The sequence below is a fragment of the Megachile rotundata genome, chromosome 9 (assembly GCF_050947335.1).
Source record: "Megachile rotundata isolate GNS110a chromosome 9, iyMegRotu1, whole genome shotgun sequence".
Taxonomy (NCBI): domain Eukaryota; kingdom Metazoa; phylum Arthropoda; class Insecta; order Hymenoptera; family Megachilidae; genus Megachile; species Megachile rotundata.
In genome coordinates, this window is record NC_134991.1 from 2922719 (window position 1) to 2949406 (window position 26688).

General features: G+C 32.5%; 1 protein-coding gene across 1 annotated transcript; it reads right to left on the reverse strand.

The window, feature by feature from the left end:
- Positions 1-24426: 24426 nt before the first annotated feature.
- Positions 24427-25257, reverse strand: LOC143265175 (uncharacterized). The gene has a single exon (XM_076535656.1). The coding sequence runs from the start codon at positions 25255-25257 to the stop codon at positions 24427-24429; it is 831 nt and encodes a 276-aa protein (XP_076391771.1).
- Between the last annotated feature and the right edge of the window lie 1431 nt (positions 25258-26688).

Genomic DNA, 26688 nt, shown 5'->3' on the forward strand with positions numbered 1-26688 from the left:
ATTTCTAGAACTACAGGTCTCATTCTTCTTTTTTTGTCACCGTGATTATTCTTACAAGAAGAGCTTCATATTTGTAGAAGTGTATTATCATTGACAGGTAATTCACGTATCTTCGTTACGTGCAATTCTTCGTTATGAACCAGTCGTTTAGTATCTCGTTAATCAGTCAATCATTGGCAGTACTAACGATGTAGAGTTATTTGTTGATGTCTATTAAACCAGCTGTTCGAGATAGATCTGTTTCAAGTACAATGATAAACTCCTTATTGCTTCCATAGAAATATAGTGGGTGGTCAAATTATTGTACTCAAACAAAAAGTTCCACACTTTGTTGCTTCAAACGCTGGAATAAATGCTTTAATTATAATGTTATAATATTATTTTTTAACAATGATACATGTGTCTGAAATTAAAAATTGAACACTTAAACATCATTTAAACCTAACATTGTTAAAAAAATGCGATCGTTTAATATTTTGTTACGCTGTCTTTTTTATTCACAATGTCAATTACATAAAAGTCCAACGTCAACAAAATATAATGTTGCTTAAATCGAAATCAAGGTTTTTATCCAACCGTTAACAGAGACCTAAAACGTAGAATACTCAATTGTACATATACTTAAATACCTACCCGCCTTTTACTCTAGAAATAAGATGTACATCCTGTTAATATTACTTATAGGTTCATATATTGTAGCTTGCCACTATATCAAATATCAATAATATTGTTAGACTAATTAAGCTCGTGTTTGACGCATATTTGTAAAAAGTCACTTGTTACTTGAATATATAATATATTGATTGTAATTGTAACATATATTTGTATTTGTTTTTATTGCCGTCATGGTTAAGTAAATAATGTAACTCTAACTAGCTACGTTAAAAAAATTGTATACTTTTATGTATCTTATTGTATTACTTTTTAATGCATTTTTTAGTGAAGTAATTACCTTATAATTAATGGTATTTGATTATTTGCATTATGATTTATTTTTTGTGTTTTTTTTGGTATATATTTTCTGTCAATAGAATCAAAGTACTTTTAATAAATTATCCTTTATCAAAGATGATAAGTTTAACTTCTGCTATCCAGAAGGGAAAAAATAGGGAATTTATATTTTTCATATTGAAACATTACAATTTTCATTATAATTTAATTTTTTCGCACAAAAATAAAAGTATACGTATTTAAAATATTTTTTTTCTAAAATATCTCGATGACACTTGAAATAATTCTGAAAGCATAATTAGACACAACATAATGTATGCAAATTAGAAGTTTCAAATTGAAAACTGTTCAAAGTATTTTTCAAACAAAAGTTTGTTCTTTATACTATAAATTTAAATTACAATTGAATATAACAAACAAATTTTAATAACATAAAGGGGAATAATTAATTTGAATAAATTAATAAAATATCTTTCATGATGTTGAAATGTTATAATGTACAAAGGAAGTGAGAAAAGTTAATACATATCACAGTTGTTAGTTTTTACAATTTTTGATTTAAGTAATTATACTTAATACAATAATTATATATTAAAATATGATTAATTAATGTATTAAAATCAAATGTTATAATATTGTTGATACTATTCTGGAGCATATTAATACATGAGAAAAATATCTAATTGTAATTTCAAGAATAGTAGTATACAAGAATAGCATAGTATCTTCTAATGATTATTAGTATTTTTGTATCCTTCAAGATAAAGTTGTACTAAATTTTTGAGGTATGCATTCTTGCAGCTTATGTTCTAAATTATTACTTAAAATTTGACTAAATTTGAACAGTCTATGTTTATATTAAGATCCTTACACTTTTTTATTAATATACCTTAACAAAGTTGTTATATTTATTTCATACATATTTGCATTGTGTTTTACGTTATCAGCAACAGTCAGTAATGTAGTATAAGCTTTATCAAAAAAGGCTCCTGATATTTCATTATGATTTATTTTTTTAATACTATTACAGCCATTTTATAAGGATGAAAGAATTCCTATAAATAGATAAATATAGATGGAGTAATAAAACGTAATTTGTTATGGCGTAACAAACTTAAATAATATAAAACACAGAAATTTTGAGAAGATTTTTACGACGTGGCGAAGGAACGTTACCGTTGTTGAAAACCTTCCACTTATTGTTAGTATGCGTACCATCGGTGTGCCAGCACTAGGATGGTACGCAACAATTTAAATTCTTTGTTAATTTGTTTATTGATGTATTCATTGGTAGAGTTTTTGGGTTCAGCGGCACAGGTCATGCCATACCATAAACCTCGAAGACCAAAAGGTTGAATGGTAACTTGGGCCTGGAGAGTAACGGTTCCAGATCTTCAAGGAATCATGTTACGGATTCTTTGAAAAACTGAGAATTTCCTATGTTCCACCGTCCTTCTCTACTCAGGAAACCCTGCTCCCTTTTTAAAAATGTTCCATGCCAAGGACCCAATGAAAGGAAGAACAGAGGGTTTAAATATGGCAAAATATGCCAAAAAAGATAGTAAAACAGAAGTGAAATAAAAGTCAGCAAGCATTCAAAAGTGTTACATTATTCGTTCAGCAAAATCAGATCCATTTTTTTTACATACAATATTCACTCGCCGTTAATTCAGGGAGGGAAGCGGAGCATACCAGAAAGTTTCTTTCAACATAAAATTGCAACTTTTGCTCTACCAAAACATAATTATTTTGTCATCAAATGATGGAGTAAAACGTCAATATAATTTAGGACATAAAATTCTACATAATGTCTCTAGACGGGTTGAGAAATCAACATAAGTATATAAGACTTCCTTTTATAATGGTATAAGTACGTTTCTCATGAAGACGAAAATGGTTCAATTGTGACTGTTAATATTAGTGTGCATAGACGTATTGTATCAATTGTATATTCCAGTATACATTTGTCAGTTTCCCCTACTAACTAATGATACATTGTAGTGGTGTTAATAATTACATTTAATAACTCATTGTTGCATGACTTTCTCAACTCTAACAAAATTGCATTTTTAAATTCTCACAAATAATACAAATGGTAAAAGAACAATAAGCAACTACATTTTATTACAAAATTTTTCCCTACAAAATTTTTAACAAAAATATTTTGTTAATGCACGATACAAAAGTTATAGGTACGAAACGTAAGAAATATTTTTTATAATTTTTATATTTATAACATAATTACATTTAATAATATACAAAATTTTAATAACAGACTATGCTGCACTTTACGTAGCATATCTGTAACAAAATGCAACAATGCATTAATTTCGTAAATTATCATTACTTGTTTAATTCACGAAAAAGATAGTGAAATTATTATTTCCGGTTATTATAAACAAATTGTTACTAACGTAGCGAAAAATTAACAGCAATAATTTTCAGAGGAAAAAGCTAGATATAAACAAATTTTCATTTGTTATTGTCGCATTATTTACGTGAGAAGACCTTTTAGAGTTGTGCCACGATCACTAGAACACGGTGTGGAGTGTAACTTCGCACGTGACTACAGTCGTGCAGTTTAACCTAGCACGAGGTTGCAAGTAAAGGTTACTGGAAGCATCTGCTGACCCCGTATCAGAATCACATTCCAATAAACGTAGCTGCATTGCATTCAGGGTTTGAGGCTCACCTCCGTGAAGGCGAAAGAAAAGAAGGAGGAACGGCCTGGCATTTGGGACGGCGATCGTCAAGAATGCAAGGACACTGGTTGGATGGAACCAACCTCTGTGCATCCACTTTTCACCGTGTCGCCATTATAATGAAAGCATTGTATTTTAAAAACACACGTGGGTCGGCTGTATTTATGAATCCTTCAACGAACAACATAAGATGAATGTTATAGTGCTCAAACAAGTCCCGGTAATATGCAACTGAGTGGGAATTTTATTAATAATATCATTTCTGTTCATTTTGACCGTTTATTCCAATCAAACAGTAATAGCAAAATATATTTGTTCTACATAGGTGTAATTACATGATTCTATAATTTAATGCGCGTATTACATAAAAGTATTATTGTATATTACTGCAAGATTCGATGTTTTTAAACTTGTTTCATAATGAGTCAAGTGAGAGAGTACTTTCATATAAACTGCACTTGGTTAATGTTATGTAATTTTTTAAATAGTAAAATTATTTTAGATTTACTAAATAATAGAGAATTCAAATTAATCTTACTTGTTATTAATATTGAATCAATATTGAAATTAAAATATTGTTTTTTACTAGTAGGTACATGATAACGTGACATTGACCAGTTATTGAACGCCATTACTATTATATATGTATAATTTCAGATGCGTAGATTTTACGTGAAACTAAATTATTAGTCGACTTTCCATGCCTTTATTACAATGTTAATATTTATCGTATTAAAATAAGTACATTTTGTGTTTTATTTATTTACGTCAATAATAAGTATACAAAAATATAACTTTTCTTTTTCTTAAACTTGTCATAATATCGACATAATATCAACATTCACTCGTCATAATATTAACAAAGTTTAACAATATACTTGTAATCATTTGTATGATACTGCAGAGTCACATAAATTCTTTAGAATACCGAAGAAAAAGGAAAAGAAAAAAGATTACGCACGAAAAGATGTTTGTGCAGCACTAAAAGCCTTTAAAACAAGCATTCTATTATAAGTCGTCAATGAAAAGTTATATAATATATCATCTTGATTGTCTTTTAATTAAATGATAAAAACGATTACGACTTTATGGACTACAAATGCGATATGAATTAAATTGTTTATTGGACACCTGGAATGCACGATATGACAAACGGAATGTATGATACATTCATTGGTGCTTCAAAGAATTTTAATAATTGAGTATTAATTATTCAGAAAAGTGGCCAAATGAAGAGTGATACTATCTTTAAGAATGTGACAAATGAATACCTGTCGGACGATTATAAATTACTTCATTGAACTCATCTTACCGCTACACACGTTGTGTGACTTGACAGTGAAATGAATATTAGTGATGTGGCAGACTCATTTTTTGTTGCTGATCCGATAATTGTTGACAGTACATAAATGTAATATATTTTTCGTAATTGCTATTGTCTTACTATGCTCATTTTTCTTTGATACTGCCGTTGATCTTAAACGTACACTGCAAGGTCATAGTAGGATTAACAAGTTGTCGCTGTCCTCAGGTCTTTCAGATCTTCTGCATCGCACGAGATCAAATTGCATCAAAGCATCTAAAATAATGTCACGGTAATAAAAATGATAATCTGTTTTGTTATGTGAAAACGTACCCTTACCTACATATCTACGCATTCGTCGAAAGTATCTCACGAATGGCATCCCCAATGACGATGACAGGAAACGTTCTTCAGATACTTTAAACGTTAGGTTTCTTACACGATACCAGGTGCCTAACCATCACCAAGCTTATGGTACAAATAACGTGTTGCAGTTATCCATAAACGGTAGACTGCGTCGCTTCGCGTCGAAAGAGAAACTAGGAAGCAAGTAGAGCGTTTGCACAATGCGTGACGAGTCAACGTTACTGATGCTCATCGTTACTTATTCGCAATAATGTTGTTAATTATGCCAGTGCAACATGAGCTGGAAAATGAATGTATGTGCTTTCGCGTAATGTAATGAAGTGACGGTAATTCGTTCATAATTTGTTTGGTGATTTGATGTTGATTGATTTATTTAATTAATCAATGAAACTTAAGAACCTTTCATTCTTATCGTCCAACTTATTTTAAGGAATATGAATAATTTGCAAAGAAATTAAGTAGACACGATGCTAATTCTTTTTTCACAGTATTCGCACCGAGTTCATAAACGTATCGGACAGTAAGAATGAAAAATTCTGAAACTTGATTAATTAATACAATTAACGTCAAACCAATTTAATGTGAATAATATTCAAAAAAATTAAACCAATTAGTTCTCCAAAGTGAAAGTTCTCCAAAAAGATTGAATTAGAAGAATTAAAAATTCTTAAGTATATTAAGTAATTTTTATTTTATTTTAAACGAAATTTGGAACTTTTATTCATATTAGCATCATTTGCAGGATTTAGTTCGAATATTAGATATCCACACTCATTTTTGTATACAGAAAATTTTGTGTTGATGGTATTAAATAAGTAGTATATTTGTCATTTTAGATAAGTTAACGATAAAATATTAATCCCATAAACGCTGTTAGGTATAGTTAATTATCATAATTATTAAATATAAGTACTACATTAGAGTTAACGTTTTAATTATGATGTTGACTGTAAATTTATTAAAACCATTAGTGCGATATAAACGGTATGCTTTGAAGAAGATATTACAAACGCGGTAATTGCATTTCATAGTTAATTGGATTTAATCTGAAACTTCTTTGTGAATTATTTAATTCATATAGAAAACTTATAATAGCATCAATAACTGTAACATCTTAATCGATTTGTTATTTTAAAGGTATTCTTTCAGATTTGCATGGAACGTGTACCTATGATTAACAAACTAAATGTCACTGCCTTGCATTTTAAATAACTTACTGAAAAAATTAGAGGCCAGTCAATTCGCTGTGTATGTAATTATACCCTGAAACTTGAAACGCAAACAACATAATATAAAGGTTATTATTCGCATTACGCAAAAGCTTCCTTGAAGATTGGAATAATTGTTTTACACTAGTGTTTTATGGCCACGTCGCACAACCATTCTTGCTCTACAACTACCAATTACATATTTAAAAAGTTACGGGCAACAATCTTTTAAAGTTTTCCTCTTTGAAAACTTCATGCATGCTCTTCGATGATCTTTATGTTTTTATTTTGTACTAATTCTAGGTTAATGTTTGCACAAAATATGGTAGTCCAACATATAATTAAATAAACGTATATTCTAAGCTCTATGATTTTTATTTTACTAGAATATATAAATATGTTGTCCAATGGTTTTTTTATTTTAATTAATATATACAATGAAGTTACTCGTCACTATTCTGAATTGCTAATAATATTGAGAATTTTGAATTGCTAATATTTACAATATGACGTGTTATTCATAATTAAATGCTCTGGTATTTCATGTATCGCAAATACGGATCTTAATGTGGATTTATTTTTTTCCGTATCTAATAGTAAATGGTTTGATATCGGCCTACAACTTCTATGTGAATATTTGTGTTACATATATTAGTGAAACTCAAGTTGCAATTAACAGGGTTTTGTTCCAAAAGTAAATTCATTTGAATCGATGTTCACTTTTTCGTGAAAGGCAAAGGACTTATGATCGCATAACTATTGAAATCATTCGAAATGAGAAGATAGTCAATCATAGAAGTTAGTTTAAATAGGAACGACTGCTATTTAACGTGATCTTTTCTAATTTCTCGCAAAAGATTCCGACTTTTCTCATAATAGCTGTATATAGATGAAGTTGGAAGAAAAAGATGCTGCTGTTTGAACGTACATAAATGTTTAAAGAGAAGAAACAATTTTTCAATTCTTGAAAATACCGTAGTAAAGGTTGATTATTAAAGGTTTGTGTAACAACGTTCTTTTTTTATAAACTGAACCGGGATGTGGATATCATGAGTACCAAATTCTTTTTTAAAAAACAAGGCACGATATAATTTTTATTTTAATTATAAAATAAATGTATATATATTTTTATATATTAATACTATTACTAACAAAATTATAGCATTCAAAACTTGAATTAGAGTTGTTGCACGTATTAAAAACTTGTGTCATTTGAGAATGTCTTTTAGTATATCCAAATTCTTAAACGAATACGTTTCCAAATAAAAGATATAGCCGGTTAAGCAGAGAGCATCAGCTCCAGCACGAATTTCAATATTTTTTGAATATAAAATAAAAAGGTAATGGCCTACAAAACAATTACGCGAACTTTTACCCTTACAAAAAAATTATTTTTTCTTTACTGATAATTTATCAAAGAATCCTTTGAGTGACAGTTGACAAAAAAATTGATAATAACGCTGTATTACAATAATTATTATCTGTAAAAGTTATAGAAGTGTCAGTTGGTGGAATATAGTTGTAAAAAATAAAACTGACATAGTACTCCTTTGTAAGGAATGTATGTATGAATACATAGTCAGGTTCAGGTAAAAAAAGTAGCTTGTCGTACTGATTAGGGCCACCACACTGCTGTATTTCGCCTTGTAGCTCAAAATTGTACCTACAGAAAATCAACTGAAGTGTTGATGTCGCTATTATCACGTATACAAAAACATAATCCACATGTGTGTATATGTATAGTCTTCATGTAAATTTATACTGTTTGTTGCAATTTTGAAGTCTAGATCGTTTAACACCTGATTATCGATTTTCACAACGTTTAGTTTAATTTAAGTGCAAAAATAACAAAAGAATTTTGTGTAATAAAAATTATAGTTTAGTTCGTCGAAAATGTTATTGGTGATATAACATAATTTATTTGAATCTTTTTATTTATCTAATGGAATATATTTTACCGTAATAGATTATGAATATTTTAATGATATTATAATGATATAATTGTAAATATTTTATTTCTATTTATATGTATATTTTAGTTACTTATTTTATTATTATAATGGTAATTATTAGTATACATTATTCATTACACGTAACCAATCATTACTTATTTTTATAATAATTATTATAATTTTCAACATATTTAAAACTATAATATTTGATAAATATAAGATTATTATCATTTTTAATCTATTATTTGTAAAAAATATATGTAATATTTTAAGATTATTTTCCTTCACCTTTTCTTCAAACAAACATCTTTTAATTTATTAGTAGCTTCACCATTATGAATTATGATTTATATAATTATATATATCTAATTAATTACCATTTACTTATATGTATATACGTAAGGATAATACATACGCAATTTTTTTATTAATTCACAACATCTGGGAAGGAGAACCGAATGAGTTCAAATTAAATAAATTCAGTAAGTATGAAAAATTATTTAGAATATAAAAAGGATTATTTCTTATATCGTTTTTACACTAGTACGTTGTTAACTCCAAGTTAATACAATTACTTACACTAGTTGTACTTAATTAAGTTTCATTTAATTCTTTACAACATTTGAAATCTGGAGTTAACCAGTTTTTATATCGAGAGCTTCAATTAGAAATACCACTTCATTGTATCTCACTTGCTCTCAATGTGTCCCACTTTCGTCCTCGTCGCACCCAAGGCGAGCAAATTGGCGAGAGATAAGCCCAAGCATTTCTTTGAACGTCTACTTGCCTAGATAGTAGTCGCGATAAGGTCTCGGTCTGCGACCACTAAGTGGGTATTACTCTACCAACATAACGTTATCGATTCGTGTTTCGACACTGTAGTCATTTCAAGCTTGGCCCGTGCTCGATCCGTTGATATATCTGGTGGTGCAAATATCTTGAAAGGGTTTAAGACAGTCGTTATTGCAACATTTCTTCAATTTTTATATTCTTCTCTTCAAAATGGTAAAATTCAGAGTATCTCAGTTTTTCACCACCAAACCTTACTAACATGATCTATTCGTAAAAATTAAAGGAAATGTTATATCGACCATAAGTTTCAAACTTCGTTAAAAAGAAATTCACCTAGATAATAGACTATTATGTATCGATTACATTTTATATAAAAAAATATAATCAATTAGATTATATCTGTGATTTGTATACACGGTGTCTTAAAAATTGTAGTGCATGCGATTGGGCTATGATTCAATATGCAAAACTAAATTGAAAGGAAGAATGTGGAAAACGGTAGGTCTATTTTGTCGATTTACTTTTGCGTAATAGAATTATTACTCAACACCGTGTCTTACGATATTTAAGATTCCTACTATTACATTATTTTTTCAGATAGGATTTAATTTTTACCTAATTTCAAGTACATACAACAAATTATAGTTTGATATGGGAAATATAAAGCATCTCATACGTTTTGCTGGTAATAGAAACGTTAATTGTGCAAAAATTGAATGTAGTTCGTGTTTCGAAGATCGTGAACTTTCTTTTAACTCGAATCTCCAGATTCGAAAACATCACAGTAATTGAGAGGGGAGGATGATTTATAATTTAGAGTTCAGAGCTAATAGACACCGTAGTTTAGATTTTAGTCGATGAAAGTTCGATGTAACTCTCTGAATCTTTCACGGAAGCTCATTGAGGATACTGCTTGATTCCAGTCACGTGAATAGCAAAGTTGTTAAACAGGAAAATCTGAGTGGAGTGCGGTAGATCGTTGGTTAGCATGAGGGTCAACCGATATGCTACAATGTCAGTAGCAGTTTGCCGCTTTCATTGCATTTTTCATCAATTCAATCTCGGAATATCCTTCAATACCTCTTCAAAGATCGAGGTCACTTCATCTTAATTGATTTATATAGACATTGGAATGTATCTTGATTATGATATCGAATGCTATTTTCATACATAATTTCTTGTGAAAGATGCAATTCTAGGAAATGTCTTCAAGTGAAAGTTCCAGTTGATTTATTCGAAAATATATGATTATTAGGATATTCATTAGGATTTCTGTCAAACAGTAAAAAAGGTATTAAATATTACGGTAGATAATATTAATCGTGAATATGTAAACGTATAAACAGCATGAAATAAGATTTATAAAGAATTATATAATGTAGGAATCTGACAAAGTTTCATTTGTACTTACAATATTATAATTTGAAAATATCAGTACAATTGTAAATTTGTTTCTACTTTTTCTTATAATATAATATATTCAATAATATATACTTATAATATAAATTTTGTACAACATTCTTTTCTCATAGTCTTAGATATAATTACTTGAAAATGTATGTAATCCTCTACACTTTTTACAAATTTTCGAATGTTATAAAGCAAATTAATTTGCATTTAAAAATTCTGTAAAACAGTATTCAAACAAAATAATGGCATCATCTATCCGAATGAGGATTAAATAGTAAATTTAAAATTATAATTGCAATATTTAGAAAATGTATTTCTTAAAAAAATCTTTTTCTCTTGAAAAAAAAATTTAAAGTATAAATTTATAAATAACGTATAGTTACCAAAGTACAACGTATTTTCATGTTTCACAAAACAACGAAAATATTTAAGTACTAAGTTTTATTGGACGACTCTATACTACGATATTCAATCACTATTGATATTAATTGAAAATTATATTTTTATTTTTGTATGTAATTTAAAGTTAGTTTTTTTTTTAAATTATTAGATTATTTCTTTTATCCTTTCCTCTCCTTATATTAATGTCGGTAGCGGTATTATGATATAAAATGAGAAAAACATTGGAATGACAGTATTAAATTTTTAAACGGGATTCATAATTCGAATTGTAAAGTATTATTACACATATATAATTAACCTTATATTTACGAACGTTTAATGTCCACTTGTATGTATATTGAAATTAAATTTAAAAAATAACTATATAGTGAGCAATTCTTAAAGCATCTTATACCATGATTCTTTCTCTCGATGCAGGTTAACATACATTTTCATGAAAGATTCTTAATAATTTTTAATAATAAGGTTATTAAATTCTTAATAAGGTTCATTGTTTTTATAGGTTCCGTAAATGTTCATCTCCTTTTATCATTTATTGGTCATATGCTCGAAATATTTTGCGATCGTTTCGTGTTTACTTCAATCAATAATTAAAAAAGGAGTTTAAAAGAATATTATTAAAATTAAACAAAATATGATTACATCCTTTGCAATTTTTGTAATTTTAATTATAGCGTTACATTTTTTTACTTGCAATTCATATAAGATTCATAAATGAATTATGTCAAAATTTGCATCAACAATTTCGCTAGAAATGTGCAACAAAACAGAAGAAGTGTGTAAGTACTGAATCTAAATTAAATTAAATAAAAAATGGTACACATTGAAAACGTATAGAAGAATTCAGGAATAATTAAAACAAGATACGTTTGAGTATGTTATATGAGTAAGATCAGAAATTTTAAGCGAATATTGATCAAATAATTCGATCAATCCAATATTTTTTCTAATCCACATAATACATAGAATCATTACATACTCATAAGTATACATATAAAGAGCATCGTAATTGAATTTTATACAGAATTGCTCAAGAAACTTTACTGTTATCAATACAGTTTCTTTATTCAACACCTTTCTATGGGCGTAAAATCGACTTCAATTCTTAATCATCGCATCATCTTGTCATTAATTATCTGTTATTCAAATCAAATATCATTCATAAATAAAAAAAAGTTGATATATTTTTAAAAGTTACATATATCCGGTATGGTTGTTGAATAAAAGAAAGTTATGTTATATCTTGTTGAGCATACCACATCGATGACCTGTAGGATGATCGTTTTCTGTAGTGGAAAGCAATCATTGGTTAGTGAAAGCAATATATTTGTGTGTTTTACACCACATAACGGCTATGTGAAAACTAGTTGGGAAAGTTCGTAGTTAGAAATCGATTTTGTTCCGGAACAGAACAAAATATCAATAAACAAAATTCCAAAATCATATCGACGATTTGTTTCTAATATAATTAACATCCATTTGATCCTCAGAAATACATAGTTACGCAAATACGCAACTTTTCTATTATCTTGTTAAATATATTTATTTACAGTAACATGCATTTCACAAATACTACATTACACTGGTTATATTATATTAAATTTATAATATAATAATGTATATGTATGAGTAATATGAACTTTACACATGATAAATATAATACATATTTATTTCTATTTTATTACGTACATAGTTAAATATTCGCAGATTATTACGTGATGTTTAGTATAAAAATAAGTTTAAATTAATGCACTAAACTTATTGCCCTTTTCATATAATTACCGATAGAAAATAGGAAAATTTAGTGGCAGAAATCTATCTATTATCTAAAAACATAAAAGTAGTTTAATGCTTAATGCAATACTTCGTTACAGTTCAACATTGTATGCATAATTCATAACTTATCAATGACTCTTAAAAATAAGAAATAAAGAATTCTATGCACTGTTTGCATCTATAAATGTGTCATTGATTTACATATCTAAAAGGGTTGCTTTTATTATCTAATCAATGTTATAGAATCACACAATAGTTTAATCACACAATAGTGTTCTTAATAGCATTGGTATTCTGATTGACACGAGATAGTGTCTATCATGTCGTGAATTAACGATATGAAATAATAGGAAATTATATAGAGTGTAAAGCATAAAGTGCTACTTTGACAGCATTCACATCACGCGTTGATGTATGTCAATGACGAATATATTCCACAACTACTGTTCAAAAATTAAGACTATTAAATACTTTGTTCAAATTACTAACGGTTTATTAAAAATACGTCAGAAAATCTATTACAATTAATCGATAATAAATATATTATTTGCTATTATATTACATCAAGCTAAATTGTAATGATAATGTTACTTAAATTGTGTGATCTGTTACACAAGAAAGTACATAGGAAAACTTTTAAACGACAAATTACAGCGCCATCTTTAGTGGTATATTTGAAAGTATAAACCACCTTTTTTCTTTCGAGTTAATCGACTTTCTATGTAACAAGTGCGAAACATTTTAAGCATCACGAGGCATGTAATATACAATTTTTATAATAGAAGAAGTGCCGCATATTTGAAATACTAGTTTATGATGAATAAAGAATTATAGCAGAGAATGGACACTAATTGTATAATATCATACAGAAAGTAATAAACTATTATATTTCAAACTTTCAATAACAATAAAAAATAAAAAATGCGTAAAGCTTTAAACTAATTAAAATTTAACATAATATAGGAACTTTTTACGGCGCAAGTAGTTTAAAACAGCAATTTTATAGCATATTTTTATTCTATAAAATTATAAAGAAACATGTATATAATAATATTATCTCTTATGATCTAATCAAGTACAGAAATCCCAGCGCAACAACAATCATCTTGTGTACATATCAATGTTATGTCGCACATTTTATTTGCCATAATCGTAGATGTTACTTACTGAACCATCAGCAGCACGTTCACGATGTACCTACACTTACACATGCAATATTGCATTCACTCTTCCCATTTTCTTCGTCTAGTTGTTATTGATGAAATAGAGTATACATATTTCTTGAAATGTATCCAATTCTAAAACCTGAAGTTTCATATCAAATTTTGTATTCTTGAAATGTTCACACAATTGACACAAAAATTTTGAATTAATATGCAAATAAATAGATTAAATGATGTACAATGAAGTCCTAACAATACAATAAATATTTGTAATATAAATTGCAAAAGGTTTTACTATTGTCTTATTTTATGGAAGTAGCAAAACGGTTAATTTGGATCTAATTGTTCGTTGAATGTGCGTGATAGCACTTGTGTTTTTCTCATCGTGTTTAGGAATGTTTACATAACGGAAGTGTAGATGAAGAGTTAAGTAACTTATATTCAATGCATAACGTGCATGAAGAAGCAATCAAAAGCCTTCTGATACGTTTGTGGTGTAATATTCCGTTCACTTTTATTACTTCTGTTTTGACTACTGTCAAAGCACAAGCGTCACCACAGAATGAATGGACTTTCATTAAAACGAAAGAAAGTTGAAAGAAACTTTCTAGTTCTTCATCATCTACACCTTCGGAAACATACATATACATATACATCGGAAATCGATTAACATACCAAAATCACGGTTCCTTCTTTTTTGCTTGCATGTACTTTTATAAAATGCACGTTAATCTTTAACCGATACATTACACTTTAGGAACGGTTATAGACGAGGGATGTCCTTCATTAAAAGTGACAAAATCTTTTAAAAAAATAGTTGATATTGCAAAATATAAATGCTTTTAATAATATTATGATCTTGTTTGACTTTATTATTATTGATGCTTGTTCTCGTTTTTACTGTAACTGTTTTATTTTGTAGCATTAAATAAAAATATTACAAACACATTTGAACTGTTGTTTTGTGCAAGATCAGTATTATACGCCATAGAACATTTATAAAGTATTTGTTCCACTTAAAAAGTTAAATAATTGAGCTTCATTTTAAGGAATTTACTCAACTCTAATGCAATTACAAAAATGTGTCAAATGTACAATATAGAGATATTCATATATTAATTGACTTTGAGCAGAAAAAAAAAGAAAGAAAAGAAACTCTTGTATCAAAAGAAGTCGAATAATTAGTATCTACAGTAATTTTTAAATAAAAAAATTTTATAGGAATACTTTTTTAAATTTAAGTATAATAACTTCGTTTTATGTCTACTTACATTTTTTTATTTCAATTTTTCAAAAATACCATTTCATTTTATTCCGAATGTAATTGAAAAACTGTGAAAGAGTAAATGAACTCAAGATAAAATATTTTTACAGAAAATTGACCAAAAGTTCAGCCCTTCATATACACGCAGCAACTTTTATAAATTTAAAACTGTAGAAATTAATGGTATTCAGATAAGGTTGAGCAAGGAAGAAGATCTTTTCGAACATTGCAATCGACATACAATATCTTTGTCCTAGATCTTTTATAGCCTGGTTCTTATAGTCACGAAAACCAGAGTAAGAGTGAGTTCGTATGAACTAAAAAATGTGAATCTGTTGCAACGGCAATTTAACTGTCTTCTGATTTTACATAAAATCTCTTATGAAAATTTCATTTACCTTCCTGTGCATTTTTAATTGCCATTAGACCAAACAACAAGTTTGTGTAATTAGTTTTAGTTGTTTTTTACTAATATTTTCTAAACAAAAATATAGTATGTGAAATAAAATGAAGTATAACTCTCGTGAGGTACTTACCTAGCTTTATTTTATTTTAAATTAATGGATAACTTGATTTCTGCAAACACATACATTAGAAATAGAAATTGTTAGAAATCAAGAAAACTATAATTACAACAAATTTATTTTGATGTCCTCATGTTTTAAGAGTTTCAATGAAGAACAACGTTCAATATTTTTAAAATGCAAGTAGAACTTGTTACGTTATGTTACTTTAGTTTCATTTATAATTAATTATAAGAGGATTTGCATCGAGTATTTTCAAATTTTATGTTTTAAGTTGGATATTAAATATATTAAGTTTAATTAAACTTTATTAACGAATAAAATAAATCAAGCGCTACTTGCAATAAAAACCTGTTAATTTATTATATCACCAAATTGTAATATTTGATACAAAAATCGAATAAATAAGACAAAATTTATTTATATTGTATTTCAGAGAAATACAGTATATTACTAAAATTTTTATGTCAGTGACAATGAGAGGATCTGAAATATTCGATAAAACATAAGTATACATATGTCTAAGTTTTGATTTCACAAATATGTATATGCATCCAAATGGTCTAATAATTTTGCAAATTTTATTACTGACCCCAGATGTACTGGCAATAAATCAAGAAAAAACTGGCTAGAATGTAATGACTCCTTGGGTCCTATTTCTGCTACGAGTCAAAAGCAATTGAAAGTAACAAATGTTGTTTTCTGAAGGATCTAAAAATTATGAACTATTGTGCCCAAAACATGGCCTGAGGTCTAATCCTCTCTAATGTATTCTACAACCTAACAATAATAAACAATTTTCCATCTAAAGTTTTTACCCTTTCTGACTACGAAAATACCAAAGTTCGCAACAGTAACGAAGTTATTGGCTATGAGCGCAGTTTTTAAGCACTGTAATTTATTAACGTCTTATGCTTTAGCCTTGTGGTTCATATACAGATAAAAATAAGAAACTTATATACTACATGTATATGTAATAAATATAAGTATGTATAAAAAGGTAAATTTTGTAGGCGAAATAGCTTCTAAAAAATATATAACAGCACTTCCTTTCCATCGAATGAAAAATATTCTAGTCATCTTCACATATGCGTACATACATCAACGATGTACACGTTAACGTCATCGAATATGTACGTGGAAATTACATGGTTGCATACAAAATGGAGAATTTCGAAGCACAAGAAAATCTGACATGTTTTGATGGTATAATAGTATCATAAAATCGCTTAGTGAGATTTGGACTTATGTTAAATTAATTTGAAGTGTGATATATTTATAAATATATATTGCTTATTATACAATGCTGCCTTATGCATGCATATTCCCAAAATCACTGTAAACTGAAAGATTTTCTCGAAAAACATCTGGTGAAATAAATAATAACACCCCGTTTGTAGAAATTATATATTTTTCTTACAACACAGTGCTACAGTTTTATTAAACGTTTTACAGTATTTTCGCAAAGTGTATGTCCTATAATAGACAGTAATGTAGGTTATAAAGCACGTTGGTGAAACTGCAGTAAGATTCAACGTACCGAAATGAGTAATAAAGTTCAGTTTCACTAGTGTAGTTTCGTCATAGCTTCTCATAACATTGCCGTCGTTACTCTAACAAAGTTGAATAGGTAAGTCGAAGCCATTTAGTTAATTGTTAGTTTGGTTAAATGGTGTCTCATTTTCTATTCCGTTACGCAGATTCATAATAACTGTACGAATATTAAAAAACACGGTGTCCTTAACTTTACAAACTTCACTTACTAATGAATTTCAACTTACTACCTGTACTTATAACTTTTGTAGTGTTCATACTTTCTATAGTAGCTACTTACGGCATATTTTCCATTTTAAGTTACTATATTTTTTACCGAAAATTATTATAGGATTCTCCATTAATACAAGAAATAAAAATTTTACAACTCATATTATCCGTTACTTACTCGTCCGTTAAAATTTTATAACTCATTCACCTTTTCTACATTTTAAAAGTATTAGGAATGTTAAACATACTATTCAATGCCTTCTGTGTTATCAGATTTTGTTTTTAATAATATTGTTCTTACATATTAATTATTAAAACTGTCAAAATATTTTCAATACTCGATTATGAGTCTTACGATTATAGTTACTTATTACGTTTCAATACTTGCTTCATAATATAAACGTTGCAATCATTTTATAAGTTAAAGTTATTAACATTAAAAATTGAAGGTATTGAAAGTAGAAAAATTGGTGTCTGTAATATGTATCGATAGTGTGGTCAAAAAGATTTAAAGTTTTCAAGAATATAAAGGTTTTGTTGCTTTACAATTATTTCTACGAATCGATGTAAAAATAAACAATATCACAGAAATAAAGATATCCCTATTCGTACATGGTAGCCGAAATGAATTTCCTCATTTGTGAAGTTCAAGAATTTAAATATTTTATAATTTGAGGTTTAGAAAACTTTAGCATTTGAAAATTTGGAGATTTGAGAATTTATGAAATCTTGGAATTTCAAAATTTAACGGTATATGAATTTGGAAATATGAGTTATTGAGAATTCGATAATTTTGTTGAGTTTGTAATTTTGAATTTTAATACTTTGAGAATTCAGTAATTTTAAAATTTAGTAATTTAGTTATTTGGATATTTGAAAGTTTAAAAACATAGAAATTTGGAAATTTGGAAACATGAGAACTTCGAAATTTGAAAGTATGGAAAAAGGAAAATTTGGGAACATTTTAATGTTTGATTTTGAAAAATTGGACGTATGAAAGTTGGGTAAGATAAATTTAAAAATCTACAAATTTGGGAATTCAGAAAATTTTAAATAAGAATTTGTAAGATATTTCCAAATTTCTAAATACAGAATTCCACACACATTAAAGTGTCAAGCATAGAATACTTGATATAACAATACACACCATTCGGTGTTACATACGTATAATAATGTAATTATGATATGACGAAAGATAATGATATTTGGCATGTCAAAATTCGAGCGCCCATATCGACTAAATGCATGAAAGCAATTTCAAGAAATGCAAGTTGTTTCGTGGCATCTCCACGAAATATAATTCGTTACAGTTTATTTTATTTTACATTTTTACAAATACCAGATGGCAGGCAATTTGTACCAGGGACAGTACCCAAACTACAAATTACCAGCATGTTTATTGCACGCAAATCAACAAGACGTTTTTGAGAGTCAATTTATTACTTAATACGGCAGTTAGAATATTTTAGATTTTTTGAAGTCCTCAGCGGCCAATTGCCCGTGCTATAAACATGAGTTTCTGAAGGGTCGCCAAACTGACCCTGTGTGACCGTCATTCCCGGCAGGTAATCGGCACCCATACCCATCAGAAACTCCATCAAATTTTGTTTAAACATTTACCGTTACGTCTTCCACTTCCACTGATACTTCCTACTTCCTACAAATCGCGTTTCGGACGCAAGGAAGTAGGAACAGGTCAGTGGTGCCTAAATTCAATTGGTTAGGAAAATGACTGATGAGGCGAAGAGGTGGAAGTACACACTTTTCTTGTACGCAAATAGAGAAGTCGTTCGTTAGTTATACCAAAGAACTCAGAAGAGAACATCATAATCTCTTCAACCGGGAAACATTATAATCCCGCGTCTTAGTCTTCAAAGTCCATACAGTTTCATTTTTACTCTTAGTTAAACAGTTATTTTTCATAATCGCAAATCTTGTACTTTTCTCTTTTACACAACTACAACCCGAAATATTTTCTCCGTAAAAAGTCGTAGGAATTTGCGAAAAAACACAAGTTGCTATGTTGCATATGTATAATTCGATTATTGAAGTGGAACACACATGTTTTGTTAACCGTGAAAGAGATAAGTAAAAGAAATAAAATAATTTTCAGAAAAAAAATACACCGACTTCGAAATGCACTAAAAAGTATAAAATAATTTCTCTTTCCTAATGAAGTAATTTCTATTTCATTCAATCATACAATTACGTAACAGATATGAATGAAACCTACTTACTCGTTAGGTAGTATATTAAATACATTTCAACCTTTTCGGGAGCGGCGCAAAATTAAAAGCTTTTCTTGAACATGTCAACCTTTGGACAGCCGAACATAGGCAATGCTTGTATAGCTATTTCTTTTTCTATACATATAACTCGGCAGCACGCCGCGAAGTAGGTGTTAGTGCGTATAGAATGTAACTATGGTCTATCTAGCCCTTTGCGGACGGGACGGTTCGAAGTGAACCGTACCGCGGGGCCGAGCTCCTGCCAGGATAGTCATTAAAAATTGCCAGCGCATGTTTCTGCTTAAACGCGGTTTTCGTTCATAGCATTCCAAGTCAAATTCTGGACATATCATATGTACATGCACAGATTTACATGCATGCACACATGTACGCGTTTCTCGGCTCTATCAGTTGTTTTCGCGGAACGCATAGTTAAGTTTCTCGGCCATAGCCACGCATTTACGTGGGACACATATATGCGTTTCTCGGCTCAATCAATTGTTTTCGCCAAACGCATATATGAATTCTTCGGCCAATTTGATGATTTACGCAGAACGCATATATGCGGCGGTAGGGATAGATTCATAGAGTATGCGACGGAAAGACTCGATATATGCTATAAAGATAGAGCTCATCTGCCGCAAATTTGGTAATTCCCGCGTCGTAGGCTCCGTTTATAGGTTCTTAGATCCATGGCTTCCACATGCGAACGAAGTCGATTCAATTTCATTTATATCAGAAACGTTACGAAATGAAGATGCAGTTGTTACATTTACGTATATTACCAGATATATCTATAATGGTTCGTATTCTTTCTCACGATTTATTATTTAGGAGTGGGTTGCGTGTTTGAAATGAAACACAAGAGTTGCGTTTTCCTGCGAACTTTTTCTATTTTTCTTGCGGACTTTTAACTTACTATATCCTTGCGCTAGAGTCTCGCGTTTTTAAAATCTATGCTTTACGCTAGGCCAACCCCCGAATAAGTGGGGTTAACCAATTAGAGAAACCTAAATCCCGCCAAATCGTACGACCTCCCTCTTATGCCCGAAGCACGCTTCCTTGAAGCGGGGGTACGATTTGACGGGGGTGCGTTTGCTGGTAAAGGTGGCAACGCAGCGGAATTTCCCCGGGCCCTAGGTCAGCTACGCGGCCAGCTGATGGTCGCTTGACCTCTCGTCGCAGGCCCACGGGGAAACCCAGAGTTTATGACGCTTAAGCGTTTTACTGTTGAGACCGTTGGCAAAATTCTAAGTACGGTCATGCTTTCACTAAAAATTCTAAAACGGTTTCCTCAAAAACAGTTCCGCTGTCGTCCCTGTCATAAACCGTGCTAGCCGTTTGCACGTTAACAAGCTATATACAAAATTTACAAATTTATAGCTAGCCGCTACATCACCCCCTTTCCAGTGCAAACGTTATACCTTGCTAGTAACTTACTCTAACTTACAATTAATTAAACTACTATGTACATCTTATAAACTACTATTTACATTACAAGCCTACTACTAGCGACCAACCTGTAAACGCTCGGGGAATCGCACGCGTCTACCTACACGCGTTCTTATCGGATTCGGCGTAGCGGTCGGTTCGGTATCTGCTAAGGGTGGTTCTGTTACACGCGGTGCTAAATCTAAATTTACTTCCGCGGATGGTTCGTTGTTCGCGAATATGTAAGCCGGTTTGAGCCTATCAATGGATACTGTAATATCCTTTCCTCTAACTCGGATTACATAAGTTTTCGCTGATCGGGAAACTACCAAAAATGGTCCTTCGTACGGCGCTTGCAGGGGACCTTTCGCGGCATCGACACGTACAAAAACATGGGTTGCAGACGATAAATCTTTAAACACGAATATTTTTCGGTCTCCATGCCTCGATCCTACGGTCGGTCTTACATTTCTAAAATGCGCGCGTAATTGATCTACAAAATCTATTGTCCCTGCGCTAGTTCCCGACGATACAAAAAATTCAGCGGGTAATCTAATATTTTCTCCGTATACTAATTCAGCTGCGGATGCTGATAAATCTGCGCGATGCGCAGCTCTAATACCTAACAAAACTATGGGTAATGCATCCGTCCATCGCTCGTCGCTATGGCACCTAATTGCCGCTTTGAGCTGCCGATGGAGACGTTCGACTAACCCGTTCGCTTGCGGATGATACGCGGTGGTTCGTAGGTGCGTCGTTCCTAGTATCGAATTCAATTGCCTAAATATCTGCGATTCGAACTGGCGACCCTGATCCGTTGTGATTCGTAACGGTGTACCGAATCTCGCGACCCAACCGTTAACAAACGCTCGAGCTACACTTTCGGCCTCTATGTTGTCTAAGGGAAATGCTTCCGGCCAGCGCGTAAAACGGTCTACGCAAGTGAGACAATACCTGCTACCTCGCGATAATGGCAACGGACCCACCAGGTCGATATGTACGTGCTCAAACCTGGTAGTTGGCAACGCGAAATTACCGATTGGACTTGATACATGTCTGTGTATTTTTTCGCGTTGGCATTCAAGGCAACTCCTTGCCCATTCCCTACAATCTTTATCTATTGATGGCCAAACGAAGCGTTGTTTAATTAATTTCACGGTGGCTTTAATTCCCGGATGTGAAAGGTTATGTACTGAAGCGAATGCCTGCCGTCGGAAAGTCTGCGTAACAAAAGGTCTAACTCTAGACGTGGCGACATCGCAATAAACCTCCGTGTTGCTATCCATGAATTTTACACGTTTTAATTGCAGCGAAGTATTAGGTGATGCTAACAGTCTACGTAATTCTCTGTCTGTGCTCTGAGATTCTGCCAATTTACTGAAATCTATTGCTGTTGAGATTGCTTCTACCCTTGATAACGCGTCTGCTACTTCGTTATCTTTCCCACTGACATGTCTAATATCAGTGGAGAACTGACCAATGTAATCCAAATACCTGAATTGTCGCGGAGAGCTTTTCTCTGGCTTCTGCCTGAACGCGAATATCAGCGGTTTATGATCAGTGAAAATACTAAATGTGCGACCTTCTAAAGCATGGCGAAATTGTTTAATTGCGGAATACACTGCAAGAAGCTCGCGATCGTAAGCGCTGTATTTTCGCTGCGCAGGGGACAAGGATTTCGTGAAGAAACCTAAAGGTTGCCACGAATTTCCTCGCCGCTGTTGCAACGTAGCTCCAATCGCGTAATCTGATGCGTCGACCATTACCGCGAGGCGCGAGTTGCTACTCGGATGCGCTAATAACGCGGCGTTTGCTAACGCGTTTTTTAATCGATCAAGTGCTGTCTCTGCTTCCGTAAACCATTTTACCGGCGCATTACTTTTTAATTTTCGGCCTTTCAATAATTGGTTGAGGGGAGTCTGAATAGCTGCCGCGTTTGGTATGAATCTACGATAGAAATTAATCATACCCAGAAATCGTCTAAGCTGTTTAACCGTTTGCGGCTTCGGAAACTCCACGATTGCCTTGACTTTTTCGGGTAGCGGTTTTGTACCTTCGGCGCTGACTCTATACCCAAGAAACTTTACCTCTGGTACGGCAAAAACACATTTCGTTGGATTTATGACTATCCCGTATTCATTTAATCGTGCGAAAAGTTGTTTCAAATGCGACTTGTGTTCTTCCTCATTATCGGACGCGACCAAAATATCATCCAAATACGCGTACGCAAAATCTAATCCGCGTAGTACAGAATCTATAAAACGTTGAAACGTTTGGGCTGCGTTTCTCAATCCAAACGGCATAGAGGTATACTCGAATAACCCGAACGGTGTCGTAATTGCGGTTTTCGGTACATCGTCAGGATGGACTGGAATTTGATGATACGCCCTAACCAAATCTACGGTCGAAAATACGGATTTTCCGTCTAAGGATCGCGAAAAATCCTCTATATGTGGTATCGGATACCTATCAGGAATCGTCCGAGCGTTTAAGGCACGATAGTCGCCGCAAGGTCTCCATCCATTGTCCTTCTTCGAGACTATGTGCAGAGCTGATGCCCATTGACTCTTAGAAGGACGTATATGGCCTAGATTTAACAGCTTCTCGAATTCGGTTTTCGCAATATTATACATGTCTTTAGATAACCTACGGGGTTTACAAAACGTTGGCGGACCGGGAATTGTCTTTATATAATGGACGACGTCGTGTTTCGACTTACGGACAGTGGTGGTGGGTCGGACGATGTCTGGAAATTCTTCCAGCATCCGCTCGTACGGTGAAGTTCCAACTATCGTCTTTACCGATTCGATGCTGTCCCTCGCTGCTCTGCCGATGACTGCGAGCGAAGTCGTCTGGTCCAGCAACCGGCGATACTTCAAATCCACCAACAGTCCGAAATGGCTCAGGAAATCTGCCCCGATGATCGGCTTCGAAACATCCGCAATGATGAAGTCCCAAGTAAATACCCGACGTAGTCCCAGATTCACGTTGATTGTCCGCACGCCGTAGGTACTTATCGTCGATCCGTTCGCCGCGTACATTTCGTACTTCACCTTGTCAACTCGGCCTTTAACTCGTGTACGAGGATATACACAAAGGTCCGAGCCCGTGTCGATAAGAAATTCCTCCTTTGCTTCCTTATCAACTAGATAAAGGCGGCTTGACCGGATGCAATCACTAGATGCCGCATTCAGTGACGCTTGTCCCCGTTTCCCGTCGTGAAGTTACACGGAGGGCGACATCGTGTGGATTCGGTCCCGAAAATCCTGTGGTACCAGCAATGCTTCTTCCCGGCTGGTGAATTTCCACGCTTAAAACTGCGCGAACGAGATCGGCGACGAAAGTTCTTTGCAGGCTGGTGATCCACGCGGCTCCGTCTCAATTCAGCCACTTCCAATGCCAAATCGTTGAGACGTCGTGACACCTGGTCCAGCACTGATTCTTGCTGTACACTGGCAACCTGCGCTGCTCCCGAATTTTCGCGAATTTGGTCCGCTATTTCAGCTAATTTGCTTAGCGGCAAGTCCGGCTGCGAGTTCACAATCGCGCGTGTCATTGTCGGCAATCTACGCGACCACAAAGTCCTTAAAAACTCCTCAGAAACGGTTGTCCCTGCGAGGTTCTGCATGTGTCGCAGAAATTGAGATGGGGTCCTGTCACCCATCTCCTCCTTTGCCAACAGCCGCTCGATGCGCTCACCTTGGGATGCTGTGAGCCGACGGATTAGCTCCTTCTTCAGCGTTTCATACTTATCAGTTTCCGGCGGTTTGTCGAAAATGTCCTGCACTTCCGCGGCATATTTTGACTCAAGTTGCGACATAACATAATAAAATTTCGTACTGTCCACTGTCACGCCACTTAACACAAATTGAGCCTCAATTTGGTGAAACCAGACTGCTGGTTGCTCGGGCCAGAACGGCGGAACGCGAATACCAACGCGACTCACTTCTGGCATCGCGGCGGAGTCTTCAGATACACTACTACCCGTCGCGGAAGTTGCCTGATTCCTCGTCATAGGCATTTTGCACACTGAATTTAAACTTTAACTAACTACAGAAAAACTAATTGTGATCACGTCGGGGTCACCACTTTAGGAGTGGGTTGCGTGTTTGAAATGAAACACAAGAGTTGCGTTTTCCTGCGAACTTTTTCTATTTTTCTTGCGGACTTTTAACTTACTATATCCTTGCGCTAGAGTCTCGCGTTTTTAAAATCTATGCTTTACGCTAGGCCAACCCCCGAATAAGTGGGGTTAACCAATTAGAGAAACCTAAATCCCGCCAAATCGTACGACCTCCCTCTTATGCCCGAAGCACGCTTCCTTGAAGCGGGGGTACGATTTGACGGGGGTGCGTTTGCTGGTAAAGGTGGCAACGCAGCGGAATTTCCCCGGGCCCTAGGTCAGCTACGCGGCCAGCTGATGGTCGCTTGACCTCTCGTCGCAGGCCCACGGGGAAACCCAGAGTTTATGACGCTTAAGCGTTTTACTGTTGAGACCGTTGGCAAAATTCTAAGTACGGTCATGCTTTCACTAAAAATTCTAAAACGGTTTCCTCAAAAACAGTTCCGCTGTCGTCCCTGTCATAAACCGTGCTAGCCGTTTGCACGTTAACAAGCTATATACAAAATTTACAAATTTATAGCTAGCCGCTACAATTAATTTCCAATACGTCATACCACAATCAACTGGTTATTGGCAGGAACGTTTACTGAGGTATTTTTAATTTTGCGCCGCCTCCGAAAAAGTTGAAATGTATTTAATATACTACCTAACGAGTAAGTAGGTTTCATTCATATCTGTTACGTAATTGTATGATTGAATGAAATAGAAATTACTTCATTAGGAAAGAGAAATTATTTTATACTTTTTAGTGCATTTCGAAGTCGGTGTATTTTTTTTTCTGAAAATTATTTTATTTCACGCTTTTTAGTGAAATGGGGAGAATTGTATAGGATACTGTGAGACAGTTCTTCCGGACTTTTTTTGTCTGCGTAAATGCCATGAGCATAATTAAGTAAAAGACAACATGGATATTCGTTTTCCAATTTCTTTTTTCGCTAATATCTTGAAAACTAAAGCTTACTGTCAATTATGCATAAGGAAAAGGTTGTTCAGAACCATGCTCCTGACAACATATTAAAAGGACATTGAAATCATTCGAAGTTGATTTCAAAAGTTAATAACCATTTTTTTCGCTAATATCTCGAAAACTAAATATTTCCGTGAAATTTGTATATGAACAAAATTGTTCAGAATCATGTCCCTGATAAGATATTGAAAGCGCACTAAAATCGAGAAAAGTTTATTTCAAAAGTTGCCGGTTTTTTTTGCAATAACAATACTTTGTAATTAAAAAATGAAAAATTTTTTGATAATGGTACCAATGGGGAGTCAGTACCTTCCATATGCAAAAGGTTTCATTCCGATCGGTCCACCCAGTTAGGCGTAATG